Here is a 15072-nt window from a genome sequence, read left to right as displayed (position 1 = left end):
TCTTCCTTATTTCATGTATTTCTAGCATCAGCTTGTTTGTATTGCCCTTGGGTTAAGACACAGGGGTCACATTCTCTCCTGGGTTGAGAAGGAGCAAGGGCTCTTTATTAACCAGCTTTCTCATCCCTTCTTTTGTTGGACACTTTAAACTATTGCAGTTATTCTTCCTTTCTGTCCTTGTCCATGACTGATGCTTCCTTCCCTGGGTAACCTGATCATAATTCATTTCCCAACCTTTTGGAGTCAGTATACTTTAGGGTGTGACAGCTGTCCAGGGCTCACTTCATCTTCACTAACTAGGGTTTCTGTTGCTTCTGAACTCTGAGCTTTGAACTGTTTGTGGTGGAAGGGCTCAGCTCTGCACTGGTGGTAAGATGGTTTCTAGTTTTGGTGTGTGTGCTTCTCATTCAGGATTTCCTTCTTGTTGATAAAATCTTGTTAGTTTCACCTGGGGCTGCAGTGAGGCTCAGCTTACATTTGAACAGAAGTCCTCTTGTACATTCTGAAATTCAATACTCACTATTTCAGGAGTCCATTTCAGAATGTGTGGATATTTTATTGCAGTGATTAGGGTGGCAATGGGGTAAATCTTTTTGTGATTCTGCACTGCACAACACATTTTTTTATCTATAACATATGGATCCACATCATGTGCTTGATACCATTTTCTTTTGTCTTGCATTTATCCAGAGACTTGGATTCTTGTACCTAACCCTGTGTACTTTATAAGTAAGAGGAATGGAACTTTTAACAGCTCATGTCTACTTCAAAAGGTTGAAATAAGAGAGATAGTGTCCAGGTCAGTTGTGACTAAGGGATAAGATAGAGAGTGAATGAATAATCCTGTCAAGTTGTAGAACCTCCCAAGTAATGGAATTTAACACAAGCAGGTAGAAATAATTGTTTGAATGCCATGGAGAAATGTCTCTGATTCGAGGAGGAACCTTCATCACAGCTCCTTTAATAAATAAAGGATGTGTGGTGTGTGTACAGGAAAATAACCAGAAAAATGGCTTTCCTTATACAAAGAGAAAAGCAAGTCTACTTCAGAAGTCTGGCTCCTGAACACTATTATTTATGAGTAGTAAAAACAAGAAAGAAAAGAGTCCCACAGATGAAGTCAGAACAGGCTGGATATTTGCAAAGGTAACTGACATTTAGAGAGGTATTTTCAAAGATGTTATGCCCATGTGACTTTTGTGAATCACAGTTAATCTCAGTGATTGTTGTTGGGGATAGCTCCTCAATTACATCAAAACACTCTAAAGTGAACATGTGATTTTTGTTTTATAGCACTGAATGCCTATTTGTCATGAAATCTTGTACACCTTAAACATGAAATACATGAAAGCCTTCTTTACTGAAGACAAAAAACTGTCTTATCTTAGAGGGAAAGATATGGCATCTCAACCTCTTCTTGCTGGGAGCAGCTGTGAGATGCTCATCTCTCAGGACTCTTGAGGCTTCAATGCAGCTACTCTTTTCTCTTCTTTTTACCCATGTTAGCAGTCCTCCCCACTTCAGCTACTCCCTTTTCTTCTTCTTTCCAGCTTTAGAAAACTTCCGGCAACAAAAGAGGCAACACTTCATGATGATGAGCATCACAGTCACCACACAGGCCAGCAGGAATCCAAGCACATCCAGAGAGTGGTACTGGAACCAGGTGAGGTCATGTGCTGCCACACGAAGGTGCTTGGCTCCTTTGTTGCGTATGACGTACTCAATCCAGAAGATAGCTCTGTCCAGGGGCTTCATTGGTTGATCATGTTGGATTCTTGATAGCCGCATGGCATTCTCTTTATACCTGAAGGGACAATGTGTACAACAAAAATTAAAATAAAACTAATTTTCAGAGCTACCTAACATTTGTTGGTTTGAGATAAAGCCCCCAAAGTGACTCAAAATTAACCAAATAGATTTGCTATGTTTTATCAGGTGACATGCAGGACAGTTGAGGGACAGGATGGACAGTTTAGTGGCAGGGAGAAGAGTTGAGTGAAAAGGAGGAGAGTTGAGACAGCCTCGTGTAGCACAAGTTTGTTCTGAACTTGTCGTGTAGGTTACACTGGCATTAAAAATATCTAATGAACCTCTCTATCCTCTTTCCAACTGATGAGATTACCAGCATCCACTGGCACCTCAGTTACAAGTGCTGGCTCTGTTCTTGCTTTTTTCCCATAAAATATTAATTCTTAATTGGAATTTTTGAAGTTCAGCTATATTTTCAAATTGGCAAGAGATCATCAATAATGAGAACTAAATCTTTTTCATGTGAGGACCATGTAACATATGATATAAGACAAATAAGTGAGGTAGACATAGAATTGTCTTAAGCATCACAGGGTAAGGTGTCCTGTTGGTTATCTCCTCTCCAGTTGCAGTTTCTCCTCTACTTCCTCTGTTTTGTAATTTCAATCTCCAACTAGATTCATGTTTGAAAACACTTTTTGAAGTATAATTCTTTCTTACTCAGTACTTCCACCAGAATTCTCAACAAAATGAAACTAAAATCCAATTCTGTACCTGGACATGGAGACTGTGTCTATAAGAACCAACATCATTTTCCCTTGTTGTTTTGCCTATGGATTTTCTGATTAGGTACATCATTTTTCTGGTAAACCTTGAAGCTACTAATGATGTTCCCTGGGTATGTTATGAAGTTAATATTGTCTCTCATTTCAGTGTGCTTGTTTTTATCTCATTGTCCAGGCCTTAACATAAATTTCAACTAACATGGGTTCTTTTGTTGACATCACTGGCTTAGAAGTCTTAGATGTTGGCTATGAGTTCAGTGAGACTTAATATTAATTTTATGACCTAAACTATTCTAAGGGCTTTTGAGATGTCATAAAATTGAATCTAGAACACATTTTCTCAAAGCTAGTCACTACAGCTTCTATTGCAGGGTTGGTAGAACATGCCTTTTATCTGAGCACTTGGGAAGCAGAGTCAAAGGATCTTTCTGAATTTGAGGCCAGCTCAATACTACAAAATGAGACCCTGTTTAAAAAATGATAGAAATAATATAAATTTTCACCAAAAGTTTTATAGTTTCAGAAAATATTGATAAATATTTAAACATTCTTTCATAAATTTTAAAGTTCATGAATACTTCATTATGTATATTCTGTTATATTTTAATGTCCTTGCTACCAGTAGATGTATATTTGAAACATTATTTACATATATAAAGAGAATTTTCAGACTAATCATTTCTCATGTGAAGGCAAATATGAATTTAGAGTAACTTTATTATTGAAAACAAGTACATATTTCAGATATGCAAAATAATTTTTTCACTGTTATTCTCCTTCAAATGGGATTAAAATCAATATGATGATGATAATAATCTTTCTATCAATATTTTTAAAGAGGTAGTTGCATACATCAAGCATGATATGACCAATTTTTAATCCCAGCACATATCTCTATGAGTTCAGGGTCAGTCATGGGATTATACAGTGAGACCCTGTTTCAAAAAAGAAAAATAAACTCAAACAAAAAATAGTTATACTCACGAAGGGTCATTAATGATGGTCCTCAAGGCAGTGAGAAGGTCTGTAGTTGACAGTGTGTCTAAGTCCACTCTAACAGCTGCTCCCTTGGCTACCATGTGATTAATATTATCAGGTTGATCCGCAAACAATGGAATACCAACAATAGGAATGCCATGATAGATTGCTTCATAGATGCCATTGGTTCCACCATGAGCTATAAAAGCTTTGGTTTTTGGATGACCTACAATTAGAATTATTTTTACATAATCATTGATTAAAATATTAAAAAGAAGTGAAATATAAGGGTTCCAAAGGGGCTGTTTTCATAGAAAACGTTGTATAGCCACAAATATGCAGTGAAACTGCTTTGTAAGTTTATATCAAGAAGCTCTTAAGTGAGCTGGAGAGGTAGGAGAAGAGTATTTGGAAGAAGTAGTATGTGTCTCGAGAACTGCAAAATGAAAACAAGGTTGCCACATATGAAAATGAAAGGAAGATTGTGGGTAAAAGATCCATTGGAAAAGAATCCACATGGTTAGGTTTATAGTACCAGTTGTGAATTTCCCCTGAGGCTGTGAACATAGAGAAGAACCCACAACTGTCACTTTTCTAAACCAATGTCATTTCTCATTGGATTTGAAATCCTTACCTTATACCCACATGTATGTGTAGTTTTCATCCCCCATCAAAGTATCTTATTTTTGCAGCACACAGAGACCATTACAGAAAGCCAAAGTTGTCAAAATGCAGAGAACAACTGACCTTGGGTATGAAGCTCCAAATGATACATCTATAACACAAACCCCCTATATATATGGCTCAAGAAACATTTCAGAAGAGGGGGTGGAAATAAGGTAAGAATCATAGGACAAGGAAATCTGCTTTGAGATTGTGTCTTCATACAGCATAGGGAGACTGCAGTCACTGAATCTTGACTTTATGGTGGCCTAAACAAGATCAGTACAATGAATATACCAGTTGACGTGCCAACGTAAAGGCAGAAAATGTTACAGTGCCTTGTCCCCAGGCGAAGAGGCACAGACATGTAATGACTGCTGAGAATCAGTTTTCCCCAGGGATGAATTCAAATTTATTATCCAATACCAATGGTGAGTTCAGAAACCTAGCAGGAATACTAGATGGACTTAGCAGATTGTGTTTGTATATCCATATGTATGTACAGATGCAATAATAATAACCAATGAGAAAGAGAAAAAAAGGGAGTGGGTGGGAAGGAAGAGGGTAGATATGAGAAGAGTTAAGATAAATGGAGTTGATGGTTTAATTTGACTAAAATATATTGTGTGAAATTTATTTATTAAAATACCACATTAAAACACAGAAGGCAAGTAGACTATTTATATAGAAATGGTTGTGGCACTGGGTCTGGTGTGTAGTTTATAGTCACCAGGATAGTAGATGGTGGAATCTAAGGCCAATCAAGCTGCAATTTGTCATGAAATACATTAGTACTTTGTGGTAAAGATAGTATGCTTGTTTGCATAGGAACTACAGAGTTGGTGCAACAGCAGGGGCTAAGATTCTCAGTGGCATTGGAAAAATTCCTGTAGTAGGATAAATGATAATGAAAAATTAAGAAGCAAGAGACAAAGGGGCAATTCATACAGTCTCTGAACAATTCTTAGAGCAGTTATTACACCTGAACTGAAGGTATGCAGATTTTAGACATAGAGAAGATGATTTTTAATAATAGGATGACAGAATTTATAAGTAGCTATTTTCCATTTTGTATTTATGAAAATAAATAGAAATAAATTTGCTTTGTTTTTGACTGTCCTCAAGATCTGTTGCTCCCTTTGTTTTCTTACTTTATTGACCTCTGTCTTACCAAGAAGATCATTCTGAGGAATCCACTTGTACAGCCGAGTATTGGATCCTAAGGTCTCTGGTTTCTTACCATCAAATCTCCACAGAACCTGTTACATACAGAAAGTACCTTATTCAGTTGCAGAAATTCAAAAGATTTGGGATATTTTGATTCTGGAGAACCAAGGAGATTATTCAGTTGAACATTATCCAAATGATTGCTAATGAAATTAAGACAGGAGGTTTTAAAATAGTATGAGATGTTAAAAGACTGAAATAAATAATACATTTTCTGTACATAACTTTATAATAACTTGAGCATGATATTTCATCATGCTAATTTATTTAGGTCTAATGATTAATGACAAATTCAAGCACACCTGAAAATTTTAGGCAGTTAATGCAATCCTGAATGGGAATACTATATATAATTAGTAACAATTTATGATTATGTATATATTATACAAAATTCTAGCTCTTATATTACAAATTCAATATAATTTATATCTTTTTGAGTCATGGGCACATAATTTTACCTATATTCCCATCTTCCCTAGTCTACTCATTATAATAGGTTTATTTTTGATGCATAAAAAATCATATTGATATAGTTTACTATTCTGAGAAATAATTTCTTTTTTACTAAAAAGTGTATTTACTTTGTTTCAGATGAAACTTTAAGGCCTGCCCAAGGGGAAAATGTCAATAGGAAACTTTTAAGCATGGTTTCTATTGCTCTAAATACAATTCATGTTTAGTGCCAAACTGAGTTCTGAAATACAAGCAATCCTCACAAACGAATACAAACTGTTCATTTTTACTTTCTATATGCTCTGTGTTTCATAAAATAAGTTTACATAAAAAAATATCTTCATGGACAGGAGAAACTGTTATCAAGTACTAGAGTAAATTCAGTCCCCAAACAGCCAAAGAGTGATGCTTTCAGAAAGTGAGTCAACTATACAAAAAATTTGGAGTCAGGAGCTTCTAGAATCTTCCTATGGCATACTGACCTAAACCTGACTCCATCTTAAATTCCATGCTTTTTCACCAACCATGAAAAGATGTTCACTTCATGTGCTAGAAGCAGAGTTCCTGCAGATGCAATCATAACCTTATCATCCTGGGCTCACTTCAGGGTCAGGACCTGTTTTCATCATCCTTTCTCTTATATTTTCCTACATCAGCCATTGGGAGGAAGACACCTCCCCCTTTTCTTTACAAACATTTGTGTTTCATTTTATGTATATGGGTGTCTTGCCCTCATGTAATTCTGTGCATTACGAGTATGCCACCTGGAGGCCTGAACAATGTATTAGCTCTCCTAGAACTTGAGTTGGGGACAGTTGTGAGCTAGTTAGTGTGTGTGTGTGTGTGTGTGTGTGTGTGTGTGTGTGTGTGTGTGTGTGTGTGTGTATTAGCAATAAAACCCAGGCTCTCTGGAAGAGCAGCCAATGCTCTTAGCCACTGAGTCATCACACCAGCTCCAGTATATTCCTTACTATTTTATTTCCTCTTTCTCTCCCCATCCTTTCTTTCTCTTTCTACTCACTTCTTTGAGATGTGAAAAGCTTGGGAATCACTACAAATTATAAACTGTATTTAAATGTGAGAAACAAAAGACCCACTCTGGTCTCTAAGAGCCAGGATGGCAGCTGTGCACAACCATGCATGGATGTAATTATAATCTTTCAGATCATGAGGTCAGTCAGAAGCAGACTAATATTTCACCCTGAACAATTTAAAATTTTCTTTTTAAAATGGTGTTAGAGATTAATAGGAAAGAGACCTTCATTTAGCTTTTCACACAGGAATTTTCTCTATTTAAATCCTTTCAGAGTTCAGTAAACGTATAATACAATTGTCCACCTAGTGGACATTTTATCTCACCTTTTGTGGAATCTGGGCAAGAGCAGATGCAACTATATTGGCCTTTTCATCTGTTAAATTTCTAACCATTGAACCCAGAGAAAACACCACAATACCGTGTTCTCCAGAGCTCTGAACAAAGTCTTCCATTTCCTACAAAGAGAGATGAGACATCGCAAATGAATGGCAGCATTGAAGGACCACAACAAAATTTATGAGAGGAAATCATGTAATCACTGAAATTATTTTAAGAAGATCATCAGTGGTTCCACTGCTTCAGGACTCAATATTCATTGAGAGTACATTTGTGCTACAGTGCAACTGACCAAAATAAGTAAATTAGAGATAAAAGTAATGTTACTAGAGATATCACTGAAATTTAGATGATCATTAGGAAGTATTCTAAAAACAACACAAAGAGGAGGCAGAAAGATTGTAAAAGCCAGAAGGAATGGATGACATCCCAGTATCTTCCAGACACAATAAGACTGAGGAATATATGAACTCACAGAGACTGTGGCAACACACGTAAGACCCACACAGGTCCCAGCACTCAGAGTTGAAAATGGTCATGGACTTCCATTTCTAACTAAGAAGCTTTTTGCAATTGATACCTTATAGCAAAGGGGAAAATCAACTCTCTCTCTCTCTCTCTCTCTCTCTCTCTCTCTCTCTCTCTCTCTCTCTCTCTCTCTCTCAGAATGTCACTGGGTAAATCAGTCATATCCCAGAGCAAGACCCATGCCCAGGAATACTTGGTCAACACAAAATAAATCCCAGTTTTTTTTTTTCTTTTGTGGGCTTTGTCTTTCACTTGGTTTTGCTTGGGCATTTTTTGGTCTTATTGATTTTTAGGTCATTGTTTTGATTTTCATTTTTGTGGTTTCTCTCTCTCTCTCTCTCTCTCTCTCTCACACACACACACACACACACACACACACACACACACCACACACACACGACTGACAGAGAAACAGAAAGAACATAAAGTATTGGTAAGGAGGTGGGTAGGATCTGGCAGAAGATAATCACAATGTATTATATGAAAAAAGTTTTGGGCCAGGTAGTGTTGGCACATGCCTTTAATCCCAGCACTCAAGAGGCAGAGCCAGGAGGATATCTGTGAGTTCGAGACCAGCCTGGGCTACCAAGTGAGTCCCAGGAAAGGCGCAAAGCTACACAGAAAAACCCTGTCTTGAAAAACCAAAAAGGAAGGAAGGAAGGAAGGAAGGAAGGAAGGAAGGAAGGAAGGAAGGAAGGAAGGAAGGAAGGAAGGAAGGAAAGAGAGAGAAAGAAAGAAAGAAAGAAAGAAAGAAAGAAAGAAAGAAAGAAAGAAAGAAAGAAAGAAAGAAAGAAAGAAAGAAAATTGGAATGAATAAAAATTCCAATTCCAGTAGTATGGCTACTGTAAAGGCAATTGTGACACTCCCTTGCAAAGTTCATATACACACTTGCATATGTCTTCATCTTGGCATGAACATCTCTCTACTTATCCTTGTGATTTAAATCTATATTAATGGCCAGGCAGTGGCAGTGCACGCCTTTAATCTCAGCGCTCCGGAGGCAGAGCCAGGTGGATCTCTATAAATTCAAGGCCAGCCTGATCTACAGAGCAAGATCAGAACAGGTAGCAAAACTACACAGAGAAACCCTGTCTCAAAAAAAATCTATATTGGGGCTGGAGAGGTGGCTCGGAGGTTAAGAGCACTGACTGCTCTTCCAGAGGTCCTGAGTTCAATTCCCAGCGACCACATGGTGGCTCACAACCATCCGTAATGAGATCTGGTGCCCTCTTCTGGCCTGCAGTCATACATGCTGTATACATAATAAATAAATAAATCTTTAAAAAAAAAAGGAAAAAAAAATCTATATTAAAATCTATTTTATAAATGTCTTTCAATAAACTCCAACTCTGCTTCAAAAAAGAAATAAAATCAATATGCTAACACATCTGGAAATCTTGAAGAAATGAAAGAAAACTGAGGATATAAGAACTTCATTGTAAACACACACAACAGTAACAAACAATGAACTTTAAAGAACATTTGTTACAAAGCCAAACACTGCACACTAAGTAGATTCAATGATGAATGCTCTCCAGCTACAATAAATACATAATACCAATGCTACCCAAGTATCTCCATAATGTGGAAAGAGTAGGAATATTTGTTAAGCCTTCTTATTAAGCTAGTATTTTTCTGTTATTACAATTTGGTTAAAAAAAAACATGAATTTCAACACACCACCAGTGAACACAGATGGAATAAAATACTTGTAAGTAAAATTCAGTGGCATATTAACAATATCTATCATATGTCAGATTATGTTGATTTCTTTTTCTATTTAAAAATTTTTTATTCCACAAATTTGACTAGAAGAGTGAAAAAAGAAAAAAGAACACAAGTTAGGGTGGATAAGGATCAGAGGTGGATTTGGGAGAAGTTAGGGAGAGCTGAATATAATGAAAACACACTCTATAAAATTCTTAAAGAACCAGAAAAAAGCAAAGAGACACATAGACCAAGTATGAAAAATAAGTTTACAGATCTTCTATAATCCTAACAAAGGTGCACAAATTGCACGTGGAAGTTGAAGACAGACCTTTTAAAGAATGGTACAGAGAATTCTATTTATCCGCACATATAGGTTGAAAATAGAACTCTCTTTCTCACTCTGAAATTTTACTCAAAATGGATAAAAGACATAAAAATGGAAACTGAAAGTTCAAATCTCTCTAAGAGAACTCAATGACATTGAAAAAGATAGTAATTTACTGATTAGAATCCCATCAGCCCAGTAAATAAGTTGGGAACTGACAAGTGGGACTACTTTATAGAAATAGCTTCTGAATAACAAAGAAAAATATCATCAAAATGAAGAGACTCTAAAAACTGGGGGAAAAAATCTGTGAATTTATCCAGACTGTAGATGAATTTAAAAAAATTCTAATATCAAAAGAAAAAATAATTCAGTCAACATAGATAAATGATCCAGAAGGGACCATTCTCAGTAGAGGTACAAGTAGCCTATAATTATATGAAAAATTATTTTAATATTTTTAGCTATTAGGAAAATGCAATTCAAAATATGTTGATATTCCATCATAATCCAGTTAGCATGTATGTCATAAAAATTAAAGCAATAGCAAATACTCGCACAGACATTATGATATTGAACATTTATGTATTTGTTGTAGTTAGGAATGTGAAGTGATACCAATATGAAAAGCACAAAGAAGGTTCTTCATACAAATAACATTAGTTCTAAGTGTACACTTCTGTTATGCCATTCTTGGGTGAGACATCTGAGAGAAATAGTCAGAAAGAGAAAAAAATACACGTAACGATGTTTATTATACCACTACCCACAATGTCCCAATTATGGAATTAGCTTAGATAGTCTTCAACTGACAAATGTGTAAAAAAGTGTTGGTATATAAACATAATTGTGTTCTACCCAGATATTAATTAGAGGTCACCATGTTAAGCAATAAGCCAGGCACACAAAGAGAAACTTTGTTTTCTTTTATAAGTGGAAACTACAAAGACAAAAACAAAAATACCAGCAAAAACATAACTGTAGAAAGACTAGGAGGAAGTTGGGAAGAACAAGAGGCCATGTGGAGCACTCCTAGACGAGGCTCTCACATGACCTGCCTGCTTGTCATCCTGCTTGGCTGAGTGTGGAGTTTTGTCAACAGCTCTTGGAATTGTCTGCTTTCCTCTTTCTCCCTTTCATTCTTTCATCTAATCCTGCACACTGGCCAGGTCATTGGAACTATGCAAGGATTCTGGGACAGTGCCTGTGATCTCTGTTGGATATGTCTGCCACATATCTGTCTTCCTCTGGTAACACAATACACACTATTTATTATATTATATACAACATTTCTTCATTCTTATAATCTGTTCAAGTAGAATATAAGTTCTCTTTGTTAGAGAAATTTATTCTTGTTTCTTTAGATTTTCAATGTATGTCTCTGGCATTTACTAAATGTTCTTGAATAGAATATTAATTCTTTTTTATGAGCTACATAAAGGCCCTTAAGTCACTGACCACATTCAAAAATGATACGATATTTTGCTTAATGGTAGTGTGACACAGAGATGTGTTAAAGTATGGAAATAATGTATATGTCAGTTGTCAGAGAATTCTAATCCACTTTTTATATCTCTCATGAAACCCAACATCCTGAAAGAGTGTTGAAGAATTGTTTCCATGAAAGATACAAAGCAATTTATCAGAGGAAACAATATAGGGTTACCTTAGGCAATGGTTTGGCTGGTTTGCAGTGGAGTCCTCCAACAAACTCAAAGTTAGGTAAGAGTGGGTGGGGAAATTCCAAGTCCCAGTAGGTTCGAATGAGCCATATATCTGCTTTCCCCATTATCTCATATAATGTCGTGGGTCTTCCTGCACCACAAAAACAAGTAAAAATATACAAGGATGAAAGGGTTTTGTCTGGCATACAGCATGTGATTTCTAGTGATGAGTTGAAATAATGTGGACAACAATTTGAAATGTTTCACTTGTGGTTTATAATATAAATGTACTAATATTAAATTTAATATTATTATAAAATTAAATAATAATTTGTGTAAAAATTACACTGTCTTCCAAAGTTACACTAATAATTTCAAAGCTTTTTGACTGCTGCAAAGAATCTTGAAAAAAACAGCTTTCATGGAATATTTACTCTACTTTATGTATTTTAGAAGCTAGTTTCTTGATCCTTGATTCTTCAAATGCACTATGATAATCTGTAAGGTATGACTAAATTCCTTTTAGATACTGCTGTACTGGGTCTATCAGAAAGGATTGGTAATGCTAACATTTGTATATGTGGAAGTTACAGCTAGATATTTTCCATAAAAAATTTAACATTCAAATTCTTCTTACTCTTAATTTAGATGTTATTTTATTTAATGGAAAGGCATTTTTAAAAACCAGCCAATAAAAATGCCTGCATTTTTTTCAGCAAGATTTTAGGCTTTAAGTCATCAGTTTTAGGCATCTAAGAAGTCTCAAACTCCAAGAAAACCAAGTTCCCTTGACTGTTTCTGGTGTTAGAGATAATGATTAATTGTGAAAGACCTTTCATGACATTCTAGATAAATGTTTCAATTTGCAAGTGAAGAAACTTTTATAAGGGAACATATTTTCTTTAGTGCTACACAGATAGTCATGGTAGTGAATTATAAGTCCTTAGTGCATATATCTACAGTCACTAATGCGTTCATTGAAACCTAGAGTTTCTTATACTAAGACAAACATAGAATACATCAAATGATTCCCAAGAGAAATCTTTGTCTCAATTTGCATGGAGAGCAATTTCTGGAGTGTTCTGAACAACTCTACAGTGTTCTGCCTTGTTTTGAGTCTATTTAGTTTTCTTCTATTTTTGCTTTATTAGCTCACAATTAGCAACCTCATTCTATGACTATATATTCATCCACACACACATTCTAAGAAGCAGCAAGTTACAGATTTCACTGTAACAGTGAAAGACAGTTTACCTAGAACGTCACTGTAAAGCTGACTCCAGGTCTTCTCATTAAATGGTTGAAACCAAAAGTCAAAGTATAGCACTTGCAACATATTCTTCACCCTTTCCACAAATGTCATGTGGTCAGTTAATTCTGAGAGAACCACAGGCACATAGGAAGGAGGGAGTGGAAGCCCCCCACTGTACTTTTCACATTTGTATCCGGGACAGAAGCGGAGACTGTACACTAAAGGTGTCTTAAGCACTTCGGCCAACAGCTCACCACAGGGACCAACAGCATCTGCAAGGATGACATCAAACTTAGATCCTTGGAGTTTTTTCATAAGACTCTTGTTCCAAACTACAGCTCTGCAGAAGCTTTCAATAACATCAGAATATTCATTAAAGATTTGTTGCATTTTTGAATAATATATCCAAAGTGAGGGTTTTTGAAAATCGTATGTCCATCGAGTTACCCATTCCTCAAAAGTATATTGAAGATCATCTTTACTCAAAGGCACAGGATAAATCTCAAAATTAATAGAAGATTCCTTGCTAGGCTCAATAAGGACGGAAGCTGAAGATGTCAGAACTGTTACTTCATGACCTCTCTGTAAAAGTTCATCCAGAATCATCTTTATATTGATCCAATGGCTGTATTCTGTTGGCCACACCAGCACTTTTCCACAAGTTCCAACTCTAAAGTAGCATATCAGCTGTATCAGCAGCAAAACTGAAGTCTGTTTCATAGACATCTTGCTGAAATGGAATGCTGTTGACATCTATCATTCTTTGCAGGTTTTCATGCTTTTATGCAAAGTTGAATAAATCAGGAAGTTAACATATAACTTCAAAACCATCAATGAGTTAACAAGCCTGGTGGTGTAATATCATCTGTAAATACGCACATGGAACAGGAACTCGAGGTTAACAAAGTTTGTTTGTCTCCTTTTTTCTTTCTTTCTTTCTTTCTTTCTTTCTTTCTTTCTTTCTTTCTTTCTTTCTTTCTTTCTTTCTTTCTTTTCTTTCTTTCTTTCTTTCTTTTCTTTCTTTCATCTTTCTCTCTCTCTCTTTCTTTCTTTCTTGTGCCTGATACTAATAAGCTAAAATCAAACACATTCAATGTATAATTATCTTGCTTTAAATATAACATTTTAGAGTCATATGAAGAGTCACACATGAGAACCTCCTATTTCTTACATAACAGTAAAGATCAAACAAGGGTATGGGGAAATCAGCATTTCTTAGATCTTGGTATTTTTCAAAATTTTTGATTATGTATGATGCATTATGTTACATTCAAATTGCCATATTCCCTCCTGAAAGGAAGAGGCAGTCTTAAGATGCTCAGGGGAATAAAAAAAATTTACAACGTATCTCTTCCAGATTATATACACACAATTACTTGGATCCTGGAGGGTTTTTGGTGGACATGTCTACAAGTGCATCCTCTTTAGATTTCTATTGCCATGATAAACATCATGATTAAAATAAACTTGGAGAACATGGGGCTTATTTCAGCTTAGAGCTGTAGTTCATTATGAGGAGAAGTTAGGGCAGGAACTCAAGGCCATAACCTGGAAGCAGGAACTGAAGTAGAGGCCATAGAGGAACAACATTTACTGACTTATCCTGATGGCTCTCTCAGTTTGCTCTCCTTACATCCAGGACCACCTTGCCAGGGATGCCAACAGTCACAGTGGGGTGGGCTTTTCTAATCATTCATCAAACAAGAAAATTGACCCACAGGACAATCTGATTAAAGCATTTTCTCTACTGAGGTTCTCTCTTCTCAGATGACACTAACTTATGTCAAGTTGACGAAAAACTCACTAACACAAAGTAACATAGGAAATGCCAAGGATGCATCTTCCTTAAGAGTTCAGCATGATGGGATGGGCCTTTCAGGTATGCACTCTTCTATGCTCTTGTAAAGAACTAAATAAATTCCTTGGCTCACCTTGCCACACCTGAGTGGAATCAATGCCTGTTCTGATCTTAATGGACATTTGTTCTCATATTTCTAGGAAAAATCATCTATGCAATTGTAGCCCAAAGAGGGACAGATACAGATAAAATCAAAGGTTATTTCAGGAGAGTGGTTTGTATGGCTGTTGCTCTGGGTGATGTAAATGCTACTGAGACTCAGCTGCTCGCCTATCAAGAACTTTCTTTTATAAGGAGAGTAGTACAGCATTTAAAAGAGAGAGAGAGAGAGAGATGACAATGCTCTTTTCCTCACTAGTCTCTGATTTGGCAAGGAAAGTAGAAAAAAGGGGAGGATGAGGTAGAAATATTGGTTTGCTGTTTTTTAGAGTGGAGAACAAACAAAATTTCCTCCCTTAAACATTAATATGTCCATTGATATTGCCATGGCTTCAAGCTTGCCTATGC

At 36.1% G+C, this 15072-nt stretch overlaps 1 protein-coding gene across 1 annotated transcript; it reads right to left on the bottom strand.

Moving 5' to 3' along the window:
- Window positions 1-531: 531 nt before the first annotated feature.
- On the bottom strand, window positions 532-13460 carry LOC102919809 (UDP-glucuronosyltransferase 2B1). Its single transcript, XM_006983803.4, has 6 exons — window positions 12710-13460; window positions 11458-11606; window positions 7215-7346; window positions 5347-5434; window positions 3519-3738; window positions 532-1804 (listed from the first exon to the last, which is right to left on the bottom strand). Exons 1-6 carry the CDS (start codon window positions 13458-13460, stop codon window positions 1525-1527), a joined length of 1620 nt encoding a protein of 539 aa, XP_006983865.2. The 3' UTR covers window positions 532-1524.
- Between the last annotated feature and the right edge of the window lie 1612 nt (window positions 13461-15072).

This window comes from Peromyscus maniculatus, chromosome 10, assembly GCF_049852395.1.
Source record: "Peromyscus maniculatus bairdii isolate BWxNUB_F1_BW_parent chromosome 10, HU_Pman_BW_mat_3.1, whole genome shotgun sequence".
Taxonomy (NCBI): Eukaryota; Metazoa; Chordata; class Mammalia; order Rodentia; family Cricetidae; genus Peromyscus; species Peromyscus maniculatus.
This window is presented reverse-complemented; position numbering and strand designations above follow the sequence as displayed.

Excerpts from the sequence above, each read along its gene's own strand:
- LOC102919809 (XM_006983803.4), bottom strand. The coding sequence starts at position 13,460 with ATGTCAACAGCATTCCATTTCAGCAAGATGTCTATGAAACAGACTTCA. Across the intron at positions 3,739-5,346 it reads TCCTCAGAATGATCTTCTTG|GTCATCCAAAAACCAAAGCT; the intron begins GTAAGACAGAGG and ends TTCTAATTGTAG. Across the intron at positions 1,805-3,518 it reads ACCATCATTAATGACCCTTC|GTATAAAGAGAATGCCATGC; the intron begins GTGAGTATAACT and ends TTGTCCCTTCAG.